The sequence below is a fragment of the Buteo buteo genome, chromosome 4 (assembly GCF_964188355.1).
Source record: "Buteo buteo chromosome 4, bButBut1.hap1.1, whole genome shotgun sequence".
Classification (NCBI taxonomy): Eukaryota; Metazoa; Chordata; class Aves; order Accipitriformes; family Accipitridae; genus Buteo; species Buteo buteo.
In genome coordinates this window covers 13,042,998-13,069,337 of record NC_134174.1, presented here as the reverse complement: position 1 = coordinate 13,069,337, position 26,340 = coordinate 13,042,998, and the positions used below count along the sequence as shown (strand labels likewise).

Below are 26,340 nucleotides of genomic sequence, written 5' to 3'. Positions count from 1 at the left end.
TCTGTCACTCTTCTCAAAAATTAAGACATTTGAAGCCAGAATTTATTCTGAGATGTAATTTTGAACATATCGGGCTCACATAATTATAGTGATTATATATTTGAATGTACATTTCTGTCTTGCATTCTTAATATAGTTGAATTAATTACCTCAGAAAAATAATCAATGTTATTTCTATGCATTTTAAAGCACACTTTCCCTATATATTCTCATCACAATCCATGATTACATCAATAGTATTATGACACCCATATTCCATTTCAACATCAGAATTTAAGTAAGTTGCAAGGATACTCTCTTCTCCAGAGAAAAGAACTCCATATGAACAAGTTCACCAATAACCAGCCCACACTTCAGACAGATTAGCAAGTAACTATATTTGAGTGCTGGATCTGAGAATGCTAAACCATGACAAACAAGGAAAATCTCTCATGCAGTGTATTAGGTAATACGAAAATATTAGGAAAAATTAAGTTCATGTTACTAAAATCTCCTGAACTTCAGAAAGTCTGTTGCATCCTTTGTTCACTTAATCAGCTAATTTAATTTTGCCTTTGGGAACCAAATTGCATTAAGTTAAAACAGCAACAAGAATTGAGAATTAAAAAGCTGTTAGACTAATTTTTTTATAAAACCAATGCCAGCAATCTGTATTATACTACTTTCTTACATTTTACTTCTTTATATAAATTATTTGTTTATCTATTTGGCATCAGAAACGTCATACCAGCTGTAATATAAGACTTGAGGCAAACTGTGGTTTTTTTAAATAATGCTTTTCAAAACCTTCACACTTCCTACTTGCAAAGTCCTGGAGAGTCCTACAGAATAAACTAGAGTTCAGGGTGATTTATTCTGATATACAATAGTCCAGATCATTCCTTTGCTACTATAAAAGAAGGATGAAAGGAAATTTCCAGAAGAATCACTTGGGAGTATTCCACCCACATTATTTGTGCTTGTGTGAGTTTATGTGTCTGCCTCCTGTACTGTAACACACTAAAAGGATCCTGCTCTGCTGCTGTGGCCCATCACAGTGATCTGTCACAGGCTAGGCAATACTCTTTATCTTCACAGTCACTCTGGCCACCATGAACTTAGTTTTCTGCAGAGACAACATAAATCCCAAACTAGCATTTCTTCTATAAAGTCTTGGTAAGAAATGGAAAGAAAAATTATGCACATGTCCTGGTACCAATGTGCAGCCTGACTATTATCTGAGGAACAGGGACTGCTGGGGAGAGACGGTACACAGTGTCAGGGCTGCATGAACACAGGACTACAGTCACTGGTAACCAGTTCCACCAGTGGAAATCCCAGTTGGATCTAAAGAACAAAAATCTTCACCATGAGAGGGAGGGGTTAAGTATTGGGACAGGAGCCCACAGAGGCTGTGGGATCTCTGTCCTATAAAATTTTCTGAAGTCCCATGGATGAAGCCCTAAGCAACCCAATCCAACCACAAAGTTAGCCCTGCTTTGAGCAGGAGGTTAGTGACTAGAGGTCCCTGACAACTGAAATTATTCTATTGTTCTCTGATTGTCTTCTCCTATGGTAGATGATAGCTGGCTTGGAAACTGAGTTCACCTTCCTCCAAAAATGTTTCATCCACATAGATCTGATGTGACCTTGCAAACCTTTAAGACAGTGGCTTGCAATCTTTATCAATCTGCAGACATGAAAATATTTCCAGTGGTGGTTCAGATCTTAAGAGGAGCTTTAAGTCTCTCCAGAGGAAGTTTCTTTTATTTATTTAGTTTTCACAGATTCTTTATTAGTAAGCCACAGATGCCTACGTGTCCATATGCCATACTGAAAACTCTTGTTTTGATGTTTCTAATGAGAACAATGTTGGATCAGACTCGACTTTGATTATTTTGCAAAACCTTCCTTTCTAAAGAAATAAATTTGCACTTAGTAGGCTGTGCTCTCTCTGCCTGTCTCTTTTCCTTTCCATGCACAGACTCCCCTTGAGTAAACAGCCTATAAACCAAAGAATGTAATATCCCATTTTTATGTAGGAGAATGCAGAGATCTTTTCTCCCTTGAAATATTGTGAAATGGGAAAAAATAAGCTACTTGGCATTATTATAAAGAAAAATTACAAGAAAGTTTTATCTGAGAAGCTTATTTTTTCTTATAGAGCAGCAGTTTTACACATTAACAAAGAAAGTCATATGGAAAAATGTATGCATTCATGGAGAGAGCGAGACTCAGAAATCTGTATCTCATTCTACTTCTCATATAAAAGAACAGAGGAACCATGTTAATTACCTGTTTCCATTTTCCCATCTTGTGCTGCAGGCCCATCAGGAATTACACTCTTCACCTGGAGAAACTCGTCTGGCTCATCCCCACCAATGATGGTAAATCCAAAACCCATGTTGCTTTTCTTAAGAGTTGTGCTGAGGAAAGTCCCCTTCAGCTGTGATGCATCACGGGTGAAGAGTGGTTTTTCTACATCAGTCAACACAAACAAGAAAGACAAAAGTTCTGATCTAGTCACAACGCAACCGGGACAGCACATAACAATATTGGCTGACAGCAGGTGACAGTGTATGAAAACCGAGGAAATAAAGAGTGCAGGCATTCCAGGAAAAAATATTTGTGAGTTCTTGCCTTAATACAAAGCTTAAAACGTATTTCTTATCTATGGCAGATCAGCCATAAGTGGAGAGTTATAAATATTCTTTCGTATTAGAAGTACATTTAGAAGTGGATATTGTGTAGCTAAAATAATTACAACAATAAAAGTGATCTGTGAGGTAATTTTAAACCCTCTTTCCTAACCTATAAATTCAGCTTTGTCTACAAAGTAATACATTCTCCATAATTTCCCTCCCAACCGCAGTAAGGAAAACATCCCCCGAATATCTTACTCCATTTGTTAACAAGCAGTGCTACATATTAGGCTAGCTTTTCTCTCCATACAGGTGGGGTTTTGGCATCCAACAAGCGACACACACAGCTGCTGTGCAACCTCCGCGTCCCCTCTCCGCATGCTTCTGTGTGCAGTGTGGGTGGCGGGGGCTCCCCGTGCCTCTCTCCCGTGCTGTGCTTGGTGAGGAAGGGTGGGAGGAAGGTGCAAAGGTTGTGACTTCAACTGCTCTCGCTACGCCCGCAGCGGTGGGGCTGGGCTGGCCGGCAGCGGAGGACATACCGTGCAGCCCGCGCGTCCCGGCGGGGTCGCGCCGGCACTGGGACAGGTCATTCACGCTGCGGGACCTCTTGGGAGCGGGGTGCAGGTGGGCGAATTTGGGTCTAGGTAAAGTTGATGAGGAGCTTTCTACTGTTACAAAGGAGAACAAGCCTCATTCTCTGGCTATAGCCTTACGTTAAAGTTTATTCGTCTCTACCAATACTGTTTGCTGCTCATTCAGCTCATTTTAAGCGCATTAATTTTTACGTTACCAAGAGGCTGTATTCTTGTAAACTTCTATAACACAGCGCTTGAGGCTGTTAACTTAATTGATGCTTGCTAGATGAGCTAGCTTAGAAACATACCAAACATCAATTAACGGTAATTTAGAGAAAGTACAATTAATTATTTCAGTGTTGCCAACCTCTGGTGCTCAAGAGAGAGTCGTACATTCCCAAGAATAGAATTTATGATTTTATTTAGAAAATTACTTTGGGGCTCTTATTGTGCTTTCTGTTTCTCAGCCTTTAGGAAACTCTAGGGTCAACTTTTCTGTTTTTTCTCTGCGCCTCTGAAGGTTAGAGTATTTTAGGTGGCTCATGAGTCCAGCAACTCTGGGAGCTCAGACATTTAGGGCAGAAAAATGCTAGGAGATAGGTGATAACATTGTGAGAATTGGCAACACTACTCTTTCAATCAGACTATGATGAAATCATTGTCACATAAACAGGAGAGCAGGATCTTTCATCTTAACTAAGATAGCTGACACGGTACTGTACCTCGGAAACCTTGGGCCTGCATAGGCTTTGTTCCAAGTTCTGCGTTGGGCATGTTATGCTGCTGTAGCTTCCTTTTTGCTTCTAGGACAGGGTTTTCAAATTGTGTTCTTCTATTTATGTGGCTGGAAAAAATTTGGTTTTGATTAAAAACTGGGTTCAGCTGGGGAGAATGATCATTTTCACAGTAGGATGCTGAATGTGACTTAGGTGTGTGTGGTTAGAGAGCAAAACCATTATGAATCCCCAATGGGCCTGAGCATGTCCCTTATACTCCACACAATTTTGTTGGGGATGAGAAATGCACAATCTAGCGCGCTGCATAATGAACAGCACTGAGAAGTGTCCTATCATTTCAATATGCTGAACTCTGCTACAGACAAATGGTTTTGATCTATGGGACTACATATTACATAGCAGTACTGCTGAAGCATGCTACAATGACAGTTTTTCATGTCTTTAGCACAAGCATTGTTCTGCGCATGATTCAAAGGATCTGAACCAGTTTTGTGCATTATTATTGATTAGCTGTAAGTGAAAGAAATTAATCACTTACAGAAAAGGTAAAGCCTAGAGCACAGAGTGCTTTTATGGTCTCAGCTTAGAAATAAATCTAACATAAGAAGTAAACTGAAGATGATTTCTTTTTAATTCTATGCTATATATCTCCTCAGCTGTACAGAAAAATCGGATGTCACAGAAACTATCAGATGGTAGATTAGAACTACATAGGTAAGTATATGAAATATAAGAAAAGTTAATGTACACTTTTTTTCTCGATGTTTTACATTTCCTATAACAGGTCAGTAAGTACATCTCTGTCATTACACCACTAGTTTTCTGTACGGTGTCTAGAACTACCTTAACTACATAATTTCATCATATCCTTGATTTTAATTCTTTAATTTAAAGCATATATTTTATCAATCAATGAGTAATCCTACAATCCTGTCCTGTGATAGGTCTCACATGTTTTCTGAAGAAGGTAAAACAATTTAGTAGGCTGCACTGAACAACTCTGCAAGATAGGATCACAATAGGATCACAACCGAGAAAAGGGGCTTGTGCTGCAAACGTTGCTCTGGGGAAATAAATACATATGTACAGAAGGGCAGGTATTCAAACATGTCACTCCTTATTTGTTCTCACTGAGCTACTATGTACTGAGTTCTTCTGAAAATCCAATCCCAATCAGGGGCTTTAAGCACCTGGAGAGGTGACCTGGGAACTTTTGAAACTCTGAGATCCTAAAAAGGGTTGAATGCTTTCAATTTATATTGAAATGACCTTTTATGCCACATTAAGCACTTTTCAGGTCCCTTGGGATTCAGATCCTACCACTGCTTCAAAGAAAGTAAGTGGAGTTGCCATTAAGAAGTGAGGTAGAAGAAAGGCAGCAAGTCCTATGGGAGTGCAATATACTTGGAAAATCAGGATTTAGTAGCCAGAGTTAATCCAATGAAAAGATTTCTAGTCACGTAAAAGAATATTTGATTTAATGAAAGGAAGTAAATGTGATAAATCCTGGAGTTGTTACTTTGTTAACATGGCTATAACTTATTCAAGTGGCTGCCAACTTATTCTTGTACTCTAAAATTTTGATTAATAGTTTTCTTGTAATTTTTAATCTATGCTGCAGACAGATAAAGTCCCTTTTGTTTCTTTCCTTCTTCAGACAGGCTGTTTAAGATTGTAGACTTTCCTTTCCTAGACTTTTGCTTTCTAGTTAGACCGTGCTGTAACTGTCAGGGTCTTCAGAACCTTAGTCTATTGCAAACCTAGAAAAGCATGATGGAAGGGAGACAAACTTCACCAGTTAAAAATGGAGAAAGACAAGACTTACATGCATTAAATAGGGTAATTATGAACTACTAACATAAGCATGAAAAGGGTAATTTTCATGCTACCACCTATCATGTGATGCATTTCAATATTTTAAAGGAAATACTACTTTTGCCATTACATAAGGCAGTGATGAAACATCACATGAAATACTACATAAAGTTCTGATCACCCATGACCGGATAAAATGAATCCATAGAAAAGGTTTTACAGGAAGACCAGTGAAAGAGAGAGTCTTCTCTGATAGAAGACCAGAGGAGTTTTAGCTTTTTATCCAAGCAGAATTAATTCTGATATATAATTGCATTCTATGAATACATTTGGAAGTAAATACTAGAATGTATTGAAGATGTCAGGATTTCAGACTTGAAATCTGTAGGCTTCTTACAAGCAGAAGTGTGAAATTATGAAACAGCTTCCAACAGCAGATATGGGGTAAAATATCTAGCTTGTTTTATGTTAGCATTTGATAAGGTTAAAAACAGGGTTGCTACACAGTGGGTTGAGTTAATTGCTTCAACATAGGGATCATGTCTTATTTTAGAGTCTCTAAAGTATCCTGCCCTGGTCTTCAGCTGCTCTTCCAGAAGAGCGTGCGTTCCCCATAGCTTTTGTGCCATATCACGCAGATGTAATGGATATCTAAGATCACACTCACTAGAGATCTGCATTTCAGACCTTGAACTATGTATGGTCGATGTCATGCTATAATTGCAGGGCACATCCCAGTGCCACAGGAAGCCCCTTGCAGACCTAAGTTACAACTTATATGTGGTTCTGTGATATAAAAAATAATGGGATTTTAGCTAATACAGGATGTGTCCATGGCTCAAGGAACATCAGTTCCTCTGGTACTGACATCACAGCTAGACTCCGTTATCCACTGCCTTTCTACAGTTTCTAGGTAAAGTTTATGTTGTGGTTTAGTCCATTTACAAAGAAATGTCTTCAGTAATGGCTATCTTGAAAATGACCTTTTTGTCGTAGCAGTTCAGATAGAAAGACTAGCAGAGGTACTTGAAGCACCTCAAGTTGTTGGTGCAACCTTAATAATTCTTAGCTCCAATTTATTCCCACATTTTGACTGTTTTATGATAGTGTGCAGTCTCAAAAGCACGTGAGAATTCCAACAAATTCAAACAACTGCATTAAATATTGTGTCCAAGAGGAGTCAAAGAAAAGAAAATTATAATCAGTCGTTTTTATCAGTCAGTAACACTGGATTTACACTCCTAGACTGATTAGACATGAAACACCTCCCTCTTATGCAATTTTAAGCGCTATACAGCTTCATGGCTAAATCAGAAAAATTGCTACTGATGAGTTTACCTGAGAAAGAAGTTATTAAGCTAAGTAGTTCCCTTGAAAGGACATTCTAGCCTTTCATCTAGCTACTTCAGCTGCATACAAAATAGGTATTTCTAACCTAGGCGTTAATAAGGCAAGCCAAATGAGAGTTTTAGAAATGGTTACAAATAAGTGGTTTTGTGGTTAAAAATAGATTTTGGATGTGATCCAAAATGTATTGCTCATTGCTCATAGTATCTAATTCAGTGAGCATTTCTATCTTCGCTTTTCTTCCTTTATTTTATACAATGCATATTAAATATAAAAGCCTAATCCAAAGACGAGAATCCAACTAATTTCTCTTAGTGCCATTGTGGCTGTACAAAAGACTCATGCTGCCTTTTGTTTGCTTTCTATTTCTCAGAACCCTGAATTTCCCTCTGTAGAGAAGAAGGGGTAGTCGGTGCTGCTGTCCTCTGTTAGCTCGCCGTATGCTAACTAGGGACAACCCTCTGAGGTAGGATTTGGTTTTGGGCTGCATTTAGCTGTGAAGTTGAAACACTGTCTCGTGCTATGAGTAGGTACTGTCGCCACCGGCCAGCCTATAAGACATAGGCACCATTCTGCCATTTCATCAGTGAGGGTGGCCAGGCTAAGTTGTTTTTGTGATAGAGTTTCATGCTAGATGTGTTCAAGACAACTGAAACACATTCTTAGATTTATGGGCAGTAATGCCTAGTAGGCAGATTTTAGTTGGTGGCCAAGATACTGAGCCTTGCCAAAATGGTAGCACGTCTAAACATGTGCATCAGCAGAAGGAGTTTAACCTATCTCCTTTTCTTAGCTACTTTAATGTATGGGGGGGGTTCGGTAATTTGTGACTTTAACTTTTGAAATTGTTGCCTATAACCCACCAAAGTAATTCTGAGAATCAGGATGTCTAACAGATAGACATTCTGATGCATAACTTGTTAGTGCCTAACTCCTCTTTACATTCATATTCTTCAGTTACTAATACTTTATAATGACAGAAAGACCTGAAATAAGTTTTTCTATTTGAGTAGCAACAGAGTGTTGCCAGAAATTTTAAGTCAAGGTGGTATATTTTTCCAGAATAAATACCTGTATGGCTAATTTAGCTGTTCTATTAAGAAGACCATGTCTGGAAATTGAGCTCTGTGTTGTAGTTAATCATCCTTAAAGGGGGAAATAATCTTTCGGCAATTAGAATGCTGAAAGACCCAGCACACTCTAATAACCGCATTCTCTCCATAGCCCTGCACAGCTAAGTGCTGCTAGTTTTTAGTTTATAAATTAAGAGAAAATTGCATGAAAGTTAACTCACGTATAGCAAACACTTCTCATTTATGTCAAATGTCTACACCTTACAAATGAAGCCTGGACATGCATAACAAGGCAAATGAAAATTTTAATAACGTCTTACACCTACATTCATGCATGATTACGAGAGGCAGTTATACTGGAGACCTTATTTTTTAACAGAATTTGCAAATATGTTGTGATTAGTCTTTATTAACTTTACTAGCAAGACCTTTGAGGTTTTTCTTTGTTTCTTTTTTAGCTTTTCCTCTGGTCTCAGAATACTGGAGCTGAGCATGGCTGGTCCTTGACAGTGAACCTGAGTCTGTCTGCCTCATTGCTTATCCTTACAAACTTCCCATGGGATACAAATATTTCAGTGAGCAGAGAAAAAGCCCTTCTTTCACTGACAGTTTTAAAGGCTTGTGTGTAAAGTTGGACTGGACTTGAATGTGTGAAAGTTCATAACCTAACCCTTCTTGATTTACCCACTTCTATGACATAATTAAGAGAGTTTATTGTAATCTGATTTTATCTCGTTAAAAATGAACTCATCTGTTGAATATTGGTAATAAAAAAGGTGTGACTGCCACTTTTTAGCATGAAAAATGGAAAGCAATCTTTGTTTCAAACTTATTGAGCTCAGACAGCAAATTAAAGTACAGCTACATTTTACTGACTATAAAACTCCTTATGAACTTAGCGTGGCTGCAGTTTTAATGCCATCCTGTGAACATCTATTCCAACCTCTGAGCCTGGAATAGGTTTGATATATCTTTCCACAAATCTTATCTGTGGTAGGATTAATAAATTTGGCACTAACAAACAGCCTTAAAGTATGTAATTGCATAATAACATCTGGGCCTAGTAGCTTGCATCTGTTTACCTGTGTGGATGGACATGAAATGGAGACAAATACTTGTTCCTTTTCTGACTCTGCAGTGAAGTGTGAGCCTCACCGGTGCCAGAATGCCTTGGGCTGCGCTAACTACCAAGCGGGGTCTCAGTAAGAGATCAGCGCACAGAAATTGCACAACACCTGTTACTCACCAAAATACACTAAAAACCACTGGGGCAGAAGACTTACTCACACCCAGCAGCTGCATAATTGCACGTGCCGACATCTTCAGGGGAGGTTAAGTACAAAGAGATACGAGAACTCTAGCCCCTAGCTACTTGGGGACATCATAAAAGAACTCAGGCATAAAGAGAGAGGGTAATTTAATGGCATTATGTAGGGACTTCACAAACTTACGTATCTTTTTGCTTGAATCTGGACTGACTAAGCTGATTTGGGCTAGGCAGCAAAGCAGATGGGGCTGCTGGTTCTTCCACCTGCGGGCAGGGAGCAAGGCCGGAACAAAGCCGCAGAGCAGGTGCTCCTGCATTTGGAGAACGGGGCAGAAGGAGTCAGCAGGGCAGTGGCCAAACGCTGTTTTCATTTGTTTTTTTGCTTTGTAGGAGGGCTAGGGAAGGTGCATGGGCATCCACAAGCTGCTGCTGTTATAGCAGTAAAGAAAAGGGAATCTTAATCTTCTAACCCTCCAGAAATCAGATCTTTTTTTGAGCTCTCTGGCCAGCTCTACCCTGTGCATGTTAATAGTAGCATATCCTGCTGTCTGGAAAAGCTGCAGCCCCAGTATCTGTCCAGAGTGATCCTGCAGCCAAAGCATTGGTATGGATTCAAGAGACGAAGGGAATGATGTGACGCACAAAATAAAATTTACTACTTTGGATGAAACAACTAGAATAAATTTACTGCTTGAGTGCCAGGATTTGAAATTGAGATTTTTAGGCCGGGGTCATCTTCTCTAAAGATCTCTCTTCTTTAATAAAAGGAACTAATGGATAGATCTTTCTCAGTCTTTCAAAGCACTGTCTGCACAGTGACGGGGAGTGGCTTTCTCCCTCCTCTGCCATATACTTCGTGCAGACAGCAGAGTGACAACTGACCACTCTGAACAGGTATCACAACTTTGAATCTAGATTCACTTTGCATAAGTCTCATTCACTGCGTTAAGCTAAAAAGCAGAGAAAATAATTTCTCTGATTTACTTATTTTATGTAGGAACCGGCCAGAACAGGTTCTACCTAGTACTTCAAACAAAAGCTTTCTGTTGCCCTTTGCATAGAGGAGTAAGAATCTTTTTTTCTTGTTTCATAACTAAAATAAAATCTGAAAAAAATGGAAGCAAGGATTGCTCTGTGAAAATAGAAACTTATATTCTCTTATTTTCAGCTGCACTTTTAAGTACAAAAAACCCCCACAACATCCCTAAAGTTTTATATGCAGCGTATAAATAATCCACCTTCTGGTACAGTGTAAACATCTGATTGGCAGCAAGGAAGGACTACCCAGAAAAGGACCTTAACTGAGCTAAAATGATTATGCTTTGCTCTATTTATTGATTAACAAGATCTTTACCTCATTAGATATCCAAGCCTTACATAGAAAATATAATATTTCTTTAATGAACATGATCTTTGTACAAGTATCATCTGGAATGATACCATGAAATCAGACCCTGAGGAAAGACAATGACTGAATGCCTGAGTCACTGATTTAAGACACACTGAATATATTTGGACACAGTAGCTGCATTGATGACTGAGAATTCCTGGTATACCTTCAGTTTAACATGTCAAGTAATCAGCAACTTAATATTGAACATGGGAACTTACTCAACATAATAAGTGCCATATATGGGATCATCAATTTTCTCCCAGCCATATGGAAGCTCTGAAAAACAAAGAGTTATCTCTCTCAGTAAATGCAGTACAGAATGCTAAGATTTCTAGTAATAAAATTGTGGATCTTTGCTGGGCATTAAGGGAAATAACTTGATAGTTAAATTAGATACAGTGACCAAAGCAAATGTCAAATCCTGAACACATACCATGGCAGCCACAACTAGTAGTAAGTTGAAAATTGGCATGCAAACACAGATCTCAGTCTCTAGAACAACACATTTTAGTTGAACTACTTTATTGTTCCAACAGCTGTGCCAGCCATCAGCTGTAGCACATCTTGTATGACATCACTGCCGGAGGAAGTGAGGGCATTCTGTTTTCCCAAATAGGTACACACAAAAAAAAGTACTTCGCTTTTTGAGCTTTTTTCTTTGCTAGGAATCCTGGAAAAGTTGGCCTTGAAGGAGCAAAAAGAGTTTGCCTTCTGCCATGTAAGTACAGTAAATATACCTAAATGTTTCTGAGAAGTTTGTACTATTTGTCTTACTGTGATAGCAATTCCACAGCCTCCAAAGGCATCCTGTTCCAAAGCTCAGTTATATATCAGACATCAGAGTATATAGCAGTACATGGAAGTACAAACCAAAATAAGATATTATAGCATCTTCTGGCCTTAAAAATAATTACATTTTGCAGAAACAGAGAAGACATTTAATTGTTAATACCTAAACCATTCAGGTATTAACTATTAAAATGTTAAATATGTTAATTTAATGATCATAAAAATCAATCTGTGTTCATGTACAAGCAAACTCTCATATATATATATCCACGTACATCCATAAATACTTTTTTTATTGTCACTCACACTGAACACTTAAGAAATGATTGTACTGCCAACAGAACTTCATCTTGTGTTTAAAAGGCATCAGATGAATGTGACAAGTATCTCAGTTGACATGAACAGAATAAAAACCTCAGTGCCAGATGTGATGACATTGATGGAGGAGACTCACAAAAGGATGGGCATCCCCACCACGCACAGGTGTTGATTTCTGTGCACTTGAAGACTATGGCACAATACACAGGGAGTGGTACTGACAGTCTACAAGGAAATCTGATTCTGGAATTCCTTATCTCAGATTTTTTTTCCTTTTCAAACTCATTTGCACTTTTGAAGTAACTTTTTGGAGACAAAATGAGTACCAAACTAGACAGAGAAGTACTGATGTAGCTCATACTGAACACAGAGTCATTAAACTGGTCATAAAGAAGTACTCCTGGATGATTTGATCTTCTTTTTTTCAGTGACAATGTGACTAGACAATTATTGGTGTGCTGTAAAAGGCAAATAGGAAAGTAAAGCCTGGCTGGCAATAGGGAGATTAAAGAGTTAAACAACAATGTTAAGAAACTGCTTCACCTCTGCTTGTTACTTCTCCTTTAAACAGATCTGTGATATCCTTTCTTGAGTGAACCTGCTTAGACTGCTGTAGTCTTCATGACACATTGCCCTCAAAGGATGTTCCTGCTCAGCCCTTTCCAATACTGCAATGAAGGATACAACCCTCTGCCAAAGACTGGCCGACGCAGAACTCCACAAATTTGCAACAAAAAGCTCAAGGACTTCCTTAATGTCGATATTCATTTTTTCCTATTATTCTTAGAATATTGTTAGCTTTGAAATCTTCACAAGTCCGCACTCTGAACTGCTTTTGTCAGGGCTATTTTGTTATTGTCACTTCATAGGAATACATGCGGCATAAGGTATTTAAGCAGGTGACAAAATCACAGAATGGTTGAGGTTTGAAAGGACCTCTGGAGATTGCCTAGCCTAACCCTTCTGCTCAAAGCAGGGTCACCTAGACCAGGTTGCTTAGGACCATCTCCAATTGGCTTTTGAGTATCTCTAAGGGTGGAGACTCCACAACCTCTCTGGGCAACTTCTTCAAGTGTTTGATCACTCACATAGTGAAGAAGTTTCTTCTTTTATTTAAGTAGAATTTCCTGTATTTCAGTTTGTACCCTTTAGTTCCTGTCCCATCACTGGGCACCATTGAAGAGAGCCTGGTTCCATCTTACTTGCGCCTTCCTTCAGGTATTTATTTAGACTGATAAAATCCCCCCGAGCCTTCTCTTCTCCAGGCCAAACAGTCCCAGCTCTCTCAGCCTTTCCTTATAGGAGGGATGCTCCAGTCCCCTCATCACCTCAGTGGCCCTTCACTGGACTGTCTCCTCTATGTCCACGTCTCTCTTGTGCTGGGGAGCCCAGAACTGGACCCAGCACTCCAGCTGTGTCTCACCAGCGCTGAGCAGAGGGGAAGGATCATCTCCCTTGATCTGCCAGCTACAGCCCAGGAGGCTGTTGGCCTGCATTGTAGCAAGGGTATGTCACTGGCTCATCATCAAGTCACCAAGCATTAGAAAGCCCTGGTGTTGCTCTTTCCACACCTGCCCAGAACTTCAGTAAATTCCGCAGGAGACCGACCCTACAATGATTCTCACGAAGTCCTGTATATCCTGAGACATGACTGTGGAATGTAAGTCATAAATATTAAAAAAGAAAGCAGCTGATGCACAAATCCTGTACTGCCCCTGCAGTGAGTTTCATTCCCAATGCATGCATGATAAATAAGGCAATTATTTGCTATGAAAAAATGATGCTTTTACCTAACTCTGTGACACAGAATAAATATAAAGTATTAGTTTAAATACTATAGGTACATTTTATTTTTATGTAACCTTGCAAGGCTTTCTTCCCCTAATTAACTTAATGTTGCTTTCATATCTGGCCATCTAAAATTACACTCCCTTAGAGAAAGGTGAGGCAGGTACTGGTAAAATCTGTATGTACTTAAAAATACACACAAACACACATGCACACACACACACACACACACACACACACAGAGATGTGTGCATAGATCCCTTTCCCAAAGTGTATTAGTAGATGGAGTTTTTTTCAACTATGAAATTAAAAAAAGAAAGTAGATGTTTTGCCCAAATTTAAAAGTAGCTATCCTTCTGTAAATATATACACTTTAAAGTGTATAGATGCAGAAGACATATTTTATTTTACATATTTATGGAAATCTGAAAAAATTTGAGGACTTACTATTAACCTATTGGCCTATTTTTTCCTAAAGTAATGATGTAATGATGCATAACTGTATTTACAAACTGGCACAACTATTGAGAAGGCAAATGGCAAATCCCATCTTCTAATGTAAAAGTCTGTAAAAATTTAATTAATTGGACATATCATGGAGAACCCATTTTTACAATGCGTGGATTGAACCACTGATTATTTAACATCATAAAATAGTCATGGGTTCAGAAGAAAGGAAATAAAAAATTACCTTCGTGTACCATAATAGATATAAACTCCTTGTAAGGCTATGCTCTAATTTCATTTTTCCATTTGAGATGCAGCCTGTAAGCTATGTTTAATTAAAATTCTGTGTTGACCAGTAAAATGGAATTGCTAGAGCACAAACCCTAAGCCCCCTGCACCCTCCCAAAGTATGGCAGATAAGGTTAGTGGAGTGTAGTTTACTACAGAGCTTCTGTTAGGAGGATCTTCTGCTACATTTGCTTTCACTGTGATTATTTTTCAATACATTAAATAGTGGCATCTATTCCATTTTTCACTACTGAAATGAAAGATTACAGGACAGAAATACTTTAGTGCTCCATAAAATAGGAAGCTAAGCATTTGCCAGATTAGTGGTGAGGGCATTACAGTTTCTCTTTTTCATTTCACTGTGCTCAGTGATGATCATTAGGGATGAGAGTGAATAGTAAACATTTATAAAAAAGAACTGTTATAAAACACTTGTGAAGGAGATTACTGTTGGCCACCATGATTTGAATTGGGAAGGGAGCTATAATTATAGCAATCTCTGATATTCATTTGATAGCACTAGCATGCTAGTTCATGTGTAATTTCTGCAACCAATGGTTTTACGGTTACTATGCTATATATGAAGTCTTCATTTTCATGAGCTCAACGCTTCTACCACTCATGTCTTTGAATTCTATTCACTTCAGGAGGATCTCTGTGTATAGAAGTAAAAAAAAAAAATTCCATCCTTTATTTTCAGTCTTCAATATCTAACATTGTTTTCCCACAGATCTCCTCCTATCATCCAGTGGAGGGCCCGTTCAGGAACATTTGTAAAATCACCATTTAAAAATCAGTAATTGTGCAGCATTTGGCAATGCTGTTACGATGAGTGGATGCAAAGGTGCTGGATAATCTGTATAGGACATATATATGCTCCAGTTTTCAGATTTCATGCTTTATCCCCTACCAGAGAAGCAGCATCTAGCTAACACTGCAGCAGTCATCCACAAAAAAAGATCAAAAAGGTACAGCTGATACTAAGACACTTTGCTCAGTATGCATCTGGGTAAGCTTTTAAATGCAGAAGGAGCTGCATTTCTATAAGTAACCAATGGTAACAAAAGCCCTTGTATTTTCAAAGAAAGAAAGAAAGAAGGAAAAAAAGAAGGAAAGAAAGAAGGAAAAAAAAGAAAGGAAAAACTAGTATGAATTCAAGCAGGTCACTTCAATAATCAGTGGTAGTGCCTTCTCATCACAGCCTCCTTATGCTAATGGTCCAGATGCTCTTATTCTGCCTCCTGAAAGCCATTGTGTTTCAGAACGATTTTTTGATGGTGCCACTTAACCTTCTCTGGGGATGGAAGAAGGAGTACATTTTGGATCTCAATGTGCCAAGATGAAAAAACATATTACCAAACCCAAAGATTATTTTTTCTGGAGTTTATGGAGTAGTAACTGTGTTAAAGAGAGTCATAAAAACCTCTCAAGGTTTCAGAACAACAGCCAGCATTGTGTCACTACCCTACTGACAGGCTGGAAAGAAAGATGAGAGCATATTTCTTGAATCAGCTGCAATCAAAATATTTGTATAGTACAAAAGAATATGGAATGAGAGAGAAAAAGAAAATATAATGCCTGCTGTTATTGAAAATGCTGTCAATAAGGATGTGGAAGCTGTGGAACTCAGCATGAGTTTGGTTCACCTGCCTTGTTAACACCCAGGCACAGGTCAAGAACCCTTTTCTAACCTATATATGAGACTTTGCAAAAAAATACTGTATCTTTCCACTCAACAGCCTGTGTTTGTTTTATCTCTTGCTTTCTCTCTTCTCTTTCTTTCTCCCTGTTTAAATTCAGTTTTGCTTTTTCAAGTTGATTACCTACTATAGAGTGTATCAAAAGAGCTGGGTAAAAAGTTCCAAAATACCAGGCAGCTCCACAGTCCAATGCAGTTGCACACTCTTCCAGTTTCTTTAACAGATATAGTCTTTGCAAATATTTATCTGTAAGTCTAAACCAGTGTTCCACACTGCATAGCTTACACAAAAACCTTTGCCTGCAATACCCTAAGGCACAGCACACAGATTACCAGGGAGGGGATGCTGCTCATGGCATGCTGTGCTGCTCCCTCAGGAGCAGAGGGCTGGAGATGTCTGGTTTGAATGCTTTCATTAGTGCACATTGCACAGCTGATTCATGAAACAGATACAGGAGTCGCGCTGCTGCTCCTGCAACCTTCTGTTACAGGTTACCATAAGGAAAGAGAGGATAACATTGCTCACTGAAAATCAGTATTTAACCTACTATCCACATACCTGTGTGAATTCTGCTGGGTCACCTACCTGCATACTATCTGGGAGCTCCAAATAACAACAAAAAAATCAACAGGTGTATGCTATGGTAAAATCCTTTGTACTACCTCAACAGGTTCCTCCACTTAGCCATGTTTCAAAAGTCACTGCCTGAGCTGGAAAAGGTAATTCCTAACATGTACTTCTCGATGCTAGTGTACAAATCAAAAGCTGAGTGAGAAAATAAATTAGATAAAAAAATTGCAAGTTGAATTGTTCACTGTCTTAGTGAAAATAACAACAAAGGCAGGAGGGACAACCCCACCTCCATAGCAAAAAACAAATTCACTCTTTGTATCATGGAAGACCTGGAAAACTTAAGGAAGGTACCAACTCCAAGCCAAGCCATGTAAGCTCAATTTCAATTAAACTCGTGTTCTCCAACTGCCATTATCATACCAGCAAATTTCACACAATCATGACTGTTTATGTTCTGTCTGTAATCACAAACCATTCGTGTGCAGTTTATTCTCATGAATAAAATGACATTATGCATAATTTCTTCTTGCATGGTGGAAACAAATGTCAGAGTAACATTTACATGTGATAAATGCATCTTATTCCTTCTGTGCAGCTTATTGTGACATGATACATCCTTAATTGTGCAGAACATAGATTACTAAATATTACTATCAATTCAATAATATTTTCTCCCAGCATTGTTACCAAGTGAAGTATTGCCAACAGTAGGGATATTTTTAACATTAGGTGTACTTGTTTCCTCCGACATGCAGAACTGTGTAATGTCTAATCAAGATTTGCATTAATACAGTGAAAAAGTACCAGCTGAATTACTGAGTTTTAACTATCAAAGAAGAGTTCATAAAGGGCTTGTTAGCTATTAATTCAAGTAAAAATGAAAGAAAAAAAAAGCAATTAAAAAGAAACTAGGGGAAAAAAATACCTTATATGTTGTGAATTTGCACACAGTTAGGTTAATGTAGGCAGTGCCAGAGATGGTTTCCTTGATAAAGAACTCAGTTCTCAACAGTTTAGTGGGCAATAGCTGAAGCTGGTCAGAGTACTCTACGTGGACCTTTTCAAGAGAAAGCTTAGAGTTTCTGTTAAAAGATTCTAAACAAACTAAAAAATCCTGTTTTCCATGTATTTAGAAATACTAGATTTAAGGAAAGCAGAAATACTTACTGAAAAATAGTTATTATTAAAACTTTAAATTTTTTTCATCAAATCATGTTATCCTTTTGTCTTGTTCTCTGTTCTTACTCCTGTGTTATTTGTGCTGGGTACTTGGTTTGTATTACAGAAAGTTTGGGGAGATAGAAGCTTAAACCAGCTCCTTGTTGATCTCACAATTCCCACTAAAGTGACTAGTGTTTTGCTGGGGAAATAGAGACCACTAGGAAATGCTGAAAAATGTCACTTTTTATCTACAAGTTCTTGCCCAGGAGACCGGATATGAATGCATCCAGGCTTCCATGGAATAATTAAACAGCTATGTGCCTTAGCTTCCAAGAATAGCTTAGGTTAATTTCTGAATTCTGTGTTAATTACACATTATCTCATTTTTAATCGAACAAAAGGTACATCTAAACAGAGTCACTGAAACTCTTATCCTCGCAGCTCCTAGCTTTAAACTAGCTAACATGGGCACTGCTAGGAGTAAAGTCACTTCAGGATGAATCTTGGTGCAGGATGCGAACCTGCCGGAGAAGATCAGCACGTGCCCCAGCAGTTACTCACATGCGTGCCGAGGAGCTGCGACAGCACCGCTGGCTGGTTCAAAGTTCACACATGCACATAAAAGGGACCGTTACCAGCACACTTATTTTATCAGCAGAAAAGGAGCTCCAAGTACATTAACTGAGCACTGCATTATCAATTTGTATTCCTGGAGTTCAGCAGATTTGCTGCATGCCACGTACAGCTCCAACGTGGAAGATTCTGCCTTTGAAACTCATTTTATTAACACAGCTTTTTTTTTGTGCTATATTCTTTAGACTTTGAAGAAAACAGACTGAAAAGAAACATTCTTTTTGATCTTTTGGATGTTCAAATCTTTCAGTGCTTGTACCTCATTACTGACTGTATCAATTCAGCCTTCTACAAACCAGTGTTTTCTACCTAGTAACTGCCTGATGTCATGAAGTTAGGCTTTTCTTCTATTTGCTTTTCAGTCTCTTCATTTATTTATATGACTTCCTTTGCTGTTAAATGTTTAACAACATACCCTGTGAAGTTATGGAGTTATTGAATTTACTGTTATTATATAACTTAAACCCTTCAGTTTGGCTACTGACCTTAAAAGACCCATAAAAGTATGTAGCTACTAATAGTGCAGACTAGACCTTATGGGAGGCAGCTAGGTATTCTGTTACTAGTATCTCAGATTCACGTATAAGCTTCAACGTATTTTAGCTAGCTGTTCACCTCAACCTTTGGTATAATAAAGAAAAAAAGCCTATTACTCTGTAACAAACCAAAATGACACATTTTAATGTTACTTTCAGTGCCAAACTTTACTAAAGGGGAAACAGGATTACCCTCAGCCTTTCCTCACAGGGCAAGTGCCCCTGCCCCTGACCATCTTGGTGGCCCTCTGCTAAACTTTCTCCCATGCATCATTCCAGTTTATCGTGTATTGGGGGGTCCCAAAACTGGATGCAGTATTACAGATGTGGTCTGACGAGTCAGTTCCCAACCTGTACTGTCGCGAGAATTTCTTCCTGCCCAGGTGCAGGAATTTACATTTGTCTGTGTTGAATTTTGCAAGTTTTCTGCTGGCCTGTTCCTCCAGCCTGGCTAGGTCCCTCAAAGGCAGCCTGGCCCATGACCATGTTGACTGGTCTCCCTGGTGTTTCCCCCAAAGTTGACTTTCTTGCCTCCTTCAGACTGTACATAAAGTCGTCAAACAGGACAGACTCCGCTATAAACCCCTGCAGTACTCCTCTTGCATAAGCATTCAGGTGTAGTATGGCCCATTAACCACTACCCTCTGAGCCTCATCACCCAACCAGTTATTTACCTGTACAGTTCTCCATCCATCCGGATTTTTAATGCCCTAAATGTGATACACTAATATTGTGGGAGACCGTGCAAAAAATCTTGCAAAAGTCAAGGTAAATGACATCCACTGCTTTTGCTTCATCCACAGATCCAGTCATTTTAGCATAGCAATCAAGTTGGTCAGGCATGGTTTGCACTGGGTAAGTACACACTGGCTGTTCCCAGTCACCACCTTCTCCTTCAGGTGTCCAGAAATGTGTTCTCAGAGGACTCACTTCATGATTTCATCAGGGACATTATCAGGGCCTGACACCTGCCAGTGTCCTGAGCTCCTCTGCCACAGCATCTTAAACTTCACTATTTAATGGCTGCTATAGCCAAAGCTGCCATTGATTATCACATCTTCCACTAGTTCTTGCTGTTAGTTCATAGCAGGTCCAGCTATGAGGTCACCCCTCATTGGGTCATCTGGTACCTGTATCAAAAAGTTATCCCTGAAAACTGCCAGAAATCTTGTTGCCTGCTTGTCTTCTGCCTTGCTGTCCATCTAGCAGGTGTCAGGGAGGTTCAAGTCCCCCCTGAAAGTCAGAACCTGTGATCAGAGACTTCCTTGAGTTGTTTAAGGAAGGCTTCCTCACCCTGGTCAGGGTGTCTGTAAGAACAACCCACCATGGTCTCCCTTACCGGCCTCTCCTCTGATCCTGACCCACAGACTCTCCACCAGCCATCCATCCATCCCATAGGAGAGCTCTGTACATCCAAGCCGTTCCTCTACACAGAGGATAATCCCTTTTCCTCATCTCCCCTAACTGTCTTTCCTGGTCGAACGGGTTGTTTTACCTTGTTTCTGGCTGATTTTTAAAATAACAGCACTAAACTTCAATTAAAATTTCAATTGACATTAGAAAACATTTGCTTCATGACTTCATTTGTCTCACTGGGCCTTGAGAGTCTCAAGTCAATGTTTCAAAATAAAGCACATAGCATAATGCTTTCTGCTTTTTTTTGGTTTTCTGCCTTGTTATTACACCAAATGGCAATTACTTGACTTTATGTGACAGGCCAGTGAGGCAAATGGATAGACATATTATAAAAAGAGATGGGAAAATGTAGCATCTATACTGATAACAGAAAAAAAACATCCAAGATGTACTTTGTATGCTCACAATGAACTGATTATCTGTGGGTGGTCCACAAATAAAAAACTATCCTGCCCAGACTGCAAAATTTGCACGGGTACATTATTTATTTGTGATGAGCTGCAACTGCCTTAGAAGCTTCAGATACTAGCCTTGGATGGAAATCTCAGAGCAGATTAAACAAACTAGTGCTCTGATCAAGTACAAGTCATCTTACATTTCTATATTTTATTTCCAAGTGGCCAATGAAGTTGTATGCAATCAGATAGAAGAATCCTCCTCAAGGTACTTCCTACATGATCTGTTTCCATGACTACCAAGCTTTTTAACAATATGTTTTCACAGTTCTGAACAGTAGCTGGATATATGTAATGCAGATACATTATTTGCTTAAATAGTATTTGATGAAATAGATAAATCAATACAATTGATGAGGGAGATTACATTGCACTGTGGAGAATTCAGGTTAACACTGCAGCTGCTGAGGCAGCAATTCTTGATTTATACTAGTGAAATAAGACTAGAATCTGGTTTTGTCTCCTCAGTGGCTTCACTGCTGTGTTGAGGGTGAGAACTTTGAAAGTTCTATCTTTCATTACTTTTTGCTTTGTTGCACAATAGATAAAAAGCTTCTTTAGTTGCATGTAACTGCTTTCTGAAACTTCTTGTCATAACTTATTCATCATTATGCATTAGTTATATTTATGAGGACACTCAAACTGAGTAACTCTGTACTTTAAACATTACGTTAAAAAAATCCCTTGGCATTTGAATGACAAGGAAATATGTATGAATTCAGAAGCTTATTTTTCTTTATTTGACTTGTAATGCCATCTGCCAAAACTCTCTCCCAGTATGGTTCTGTGACAGTATCAGAAAGGAACTTTGCATGAGAAACAGGTGTGTGGTCCTTTGTTAATCTACCAGACATATTTTGTTTGCATTCATAAGGGCACTTTGCAAATGTAGTGTCCAATTAATACACTGATTTGTGACAATGACAAAATGATCAGGTTTCTAAGTCATTTCTCATTCAAGAGTTTTAACTGTGTGGGATTGTCCTGGTTTCAGCTGGGATAGAGTTAACTGTCTTCCTAGTAGCTGGTACGGTGCTGTGTTTTGAGTTCAGTATGCAAGAATGTTGATAACCTGATGTTTTCAGTTGTTGCTAAGTAGTGTTTAGTCTAAAGTCAAGGATTTTTCAGCTTCTCATGCCCAGCCAGTGAGAAAGCTGGAGGGGCACAAGAAGTTGTCACAGGACACAGCCAGGGCACCTGACCCAAACTGGCCAACGGGGTATTCCATACTGTGTGATGTCCCATTTAGTATAGGAACTGGGGAGTGGGGGCGGGGAATCACCACTCGGGGACTAGCTGAGTGTTGGTCAGTGGGTGGTGAGCAATTGCACTGCGCATCATTTGTACATTCCAGTCCTTTTATTAGTGTCATTATTATTAGTTTCTTCTTTTCTGTTCTATTAAACCGTTCTTATCTCAACCCACAAGTTTTACTTCTTTTCCGGATTTTCTCCCCCATCCCACTGGGTGGTGGGGGAGTGAGTGAGTGGCTGCGTGGTGCTTAGTTGCTGGCTGGGGTTAAACCACAACAGGGATAATAATAAAACAATTAAGACCTACCCATGTTTTCTTCATGTTTTAATGTTCAGTAATGTTGGTATGTACTAACATGTTATAGGAAGAAAGAAAAAAAGTAGTAGGCAAAGTAGTATGTTCATGTTCGTAGTCACTATTTTTTATTTTTATGTGCTGCAATGTCATGAAAAGTGACAAAACACATATTTTCCACTCCCTTTCCTGCCCCCTCCTCCTTCTCAGTGTAAAACCTTCATAAGGGTGAATAGAGAAGTAACCCAAACACTAGAGAGGGGACTAAGAGGGTACTGCTTTAGAAGAATAGGATGGAAATAGAGATGGGACAGAGAAAAAAAAAAAAGAAAGAAAGAGCAGGCTGTGGTTCTTCATGTGTCTTGTTTATTAGCAAGCATCTCCAAAACCCTTCAGGTTCTTTTCCCAAAAGAAAAGACCCCCTGACTTCTCCCAAGAAAACCCAAATCTCCTTCAAAGACAAGCTGCAGTCTGTTCCTAGTTTTCCCCAAACCTAGTAGTTTTTTACCAAAGAATTTGTTCCTCTCCCTGCCTCCTTCTTGAGACTCCTTCCTTACAGCCCCACCAGTGACACAGCCCCACCAATGAAGCAGCCCCCCTGAATTCTGCTGAGCAAAAGCACCTCCGCTGCCATATGTAAGCCTGTCTTTTCCATTCCCAGAACTTCTGAGGAGAATAAGAATATAAAGAACTAAAAGACTGCTGTGGCTATCTCAGAAGAAGCGTATCTACAACAGTTACTGGAAGAAGAGTGTCTGGTCCCTTTTTTTCATACATGTGCAGCAATAGCCTATTTGCATAAGGGAGGGGACTTTCAGGTTGGTCAGTCATGTCTTTATCATAAGGATCAACCCAGAGAAATGAGGTATCTGACTTTCACGATACTGCTATACATAATTTTGGAATGAGCAACTGATCTACTTGAGTTATTCCAACAAAAAGTAACCTTTTCCTCAGTGTATGCCCTTGCACAGTTATTATATTAATTAATTATTTAAATTAAATTAATTCCTTCTAATTTCATTTGTATTTAATCGTTGAAGGCAGGTCTCCAAATTGAAGCTGTACCAACTCAGCGGTAAAATAAACAGTTCTTCAATTTCAACTCCTCTTTTTCTGTTAGTCTGTTGATTTCTGCTCTTTACGGTTGTCCAGTCTCTTCAGCTCCTTAAATACTAAGGTCACTACAAGTCCTTAAAAAAAAAAGAGACCCTCCAAACTGCTTCCCCTACAACTTATCCCCAAAGATGTATGGTCTACCACAAAGTTAGTACAGAACAGACCCTACAGGGACCCTACAGGAACACCAAACACAAAGATTGAACAGTATCACATCTCTCACTGCAGTATCTCATTTCAGCCCAGCTTTGCCTGAGTCTATTTTATACCTTTCTAATTCCTCTATAAGCCAGTTTAGAAGTAACCAGATATAGGCGTACAAAGGCGTGCTTTTTACAGACTGACCTAGAGATACTTGATTGAAATTTTTTGAGGATTTCTCCTTCTGGCCCATGAGAACAACTCAGACCGAGTGGTTAGACTGGGTCATCTCAACGCCAGCACACCCTGTTCAGAAGGCTCAGTAAGAAGGGCAGCAGCACAACCTTGCTGATTAGAGCCTCAGTTACTTCAAAAAATACACATATGAGGGCCTAAAATAAAATATAAAAACTACTGTTCAACCAAAGCTGTCCCTAAATCACTAGAAAGGAGTCTGAGGATATCAGACAAATAAACTGCAGAAACTGCAAGCAGGAGAAATGGAGAAATGAGGCTGTGGCAACATGTTTTTTAAGATTGATTTTGTTGTCATTCTCTGTAACTACGCGTAGTTGTAATATAACCAGGGAAGAGCAAATAAGCACAGAACAGAACAACTTTTAGTGGCTGGTTATATTTCTTTTCATTCATTTGCAGTCTTCATAAAACTTAATAAACTCTACTGGCCATCTGCAGGCAGAACTCAGAGGATGAGAATTTTATTGGGACTTCTTTACTGGACAGGTGTAGAGACTATAATTATTACCTTAAAGTCAAGCAGAGCTGGAAGGGACTTGATTTTACATCTCTCTTGATAGGCACTCCTGACTTTGTAACTATAATGTTTGCTATGTACTGCTGTAAAATGTAATGTTGGGATTATCACCCATAACTTTCAGCTGCAGTGGAATGGGCTAAATTAAGTTTGTTTGTAATTTATGATACATTCACTGTGTGCACTTACCAATAGCTAGTTATGTTTTTCCTTGGTGAACTCTAATTATTTTGAGGAAAATGTTATATGCCTACAGAATATGTGTGCTCAGTTCTTAAGTTTGCCTTTTGTGCTGAGCTGCAGTCAGGATGTGTGGATTTAAACTAGTGTGTATTTTCTTCTTTGATATGTAATTAGGTGCTTGCATTTCACAGGTTGGTTCACATCTGGTTCACTGGTCTGTTCTCACAGAGAAAGATTATTTCTGTATCATGGGAAAAAATAAGCCTCCAATCTTTTTATAAAAAGTCTTACAAATGCGGAGAATTGAATGCTACATGCATTTTAGGTGCATATTTTTCTCTGCTCCACTGACAAAGTCAGTTGTGCAACTGCCATGTTTGTAAAATGGCTGGCTCTGAGCACTTACAACACCTGTGGCAGAGGCGGCCTCTGCCAACCTTTTAGTACACAGTGAAATGATAAAAATGTATTAGTTTTCCACTTTCCAGTTGCAGTCCTAATTACACAATGCAGCTGGTACTGCAGGAAAACCCGTGCTGTTTAACAGTAAAGGAATTTAAGTGGAAGGCGTGAAGATGGTGTTGCTTTGCAACTGTCTCTTCTTTCTCTTTAATCTCTTTTTTTCTTTCTACCATTTTAAAATGAATAGGTGATGTGAAAGGGCAAAGGGACAAGGAAATTACAAAAGATGGGTGAAAATGAGTGAGAGAAAGCATCAGTGTGACCGTGAGGGGAGGAAGACACGTTGCTACGATTCGCACAATGGCTGGGCAAGTCTTGCTTGGACTGGCCCTGAAATTACTCATTTCCCTCTGTATCTTACTTCTCTCGTCCTTTATTTGTCATTCTCTTCTCTTTTGGCAGTTCTATGTCCTCCATTTTTCCATTTTACAAGAATTTTATTTTTAACTTCCTTTCCCCCTTTTTTGTGAAATTGTTTGAGTCAGTAACAAAATGGGTACCTTTTGCTTTCCTAAAAGTGATGAAAGACAGTGGTATCTCCTGCAAGTTAAAATAGGAGCCAATGCTCATGCAATTTGTACCACACAGCCTAAAGAAGGGAGAATATTTGTGTTTATAACTTCTGAGTTTGCAGAAGCTGAGTCTGGATATCTGTACCAAGTCTAAAAGAGAATGGGGATTGTACAATATGGTTTTAAGATCATGAGCTGGCTGCTCCTTGAAAACACAACCCCCCCTGTGATAAGAACATGTAACTCACTGGTGAGTGCTTAGCATGACGAGGATTTTATAAAATTAAAACTCATTTAGATCTCAGTCTAAGGTTCTCCTGAGAATATTTACCTTTCCTTTTCTTCCTTTAATAAAGATAATTAATGCCACTCAGTTGTTTTAGGACCACAACTGTAAACAGCTATGGGCTGTATCAGCTCTGTCAATTTTACTGTGTCCTAAAGAGTCTGAAGTTTGCAAGACTTAATCATTATTTGCTCATATTTCCAGTATCCTGCTCTCTTATGATAAGTATGACAATATCTGCTTACTTCAAAAAAATGGGGACCTCATGAACAACTGCAACCCTACAATCATCAAGGTCATTCTCATGTACCTTCAGAACAAGGCTGTCAAAAGCAATTGGTGTCAGACAGCATCTCTGAGCTAAACTCTGCCCACTGTTCGA

At 39.0% G+C, this 26,340-nt stretch overlaps 1 protein-coding gene across 2 annotated transcripts in view; it reads right to left on the bottom strand.

Annotated features, from left to right (window-relative positions):
- Window positions 1-26,340, bottom strand: part of MAGI2 (membrane associated guanylate kinase, WW and PDZ domain containing 2) — a 761,840-nt gene that overhangs the window by 149,499 nt on the left and 586,001 nt on the right. For both annotated transcript variants that reach the window (XR_012650015.1, XM_075024752.1), the window contains exons 7-9: window positions 11,047-11,104; window positions 3,919-4,040; window positions 2,275-2,457 (exon numbers count right to left, since the gene is read on the bottom strand). Coding sequence is in view for 1 of the 2 variants with exons in the window: in XM_075024752.1 (XP_074880853.1) it covers window positions 2,275-2,457; window positions 3,919-4,040; window positions 11,047-11,104 (363 nt within the window). In the remaining variant the exon portion in view is untranslated. The remainder of the gene's footprint in view (window positions 1-2,274; window positions 2,458-3,918; window positions 4,041-11,046; window positions 11,105-26,340) is intronic.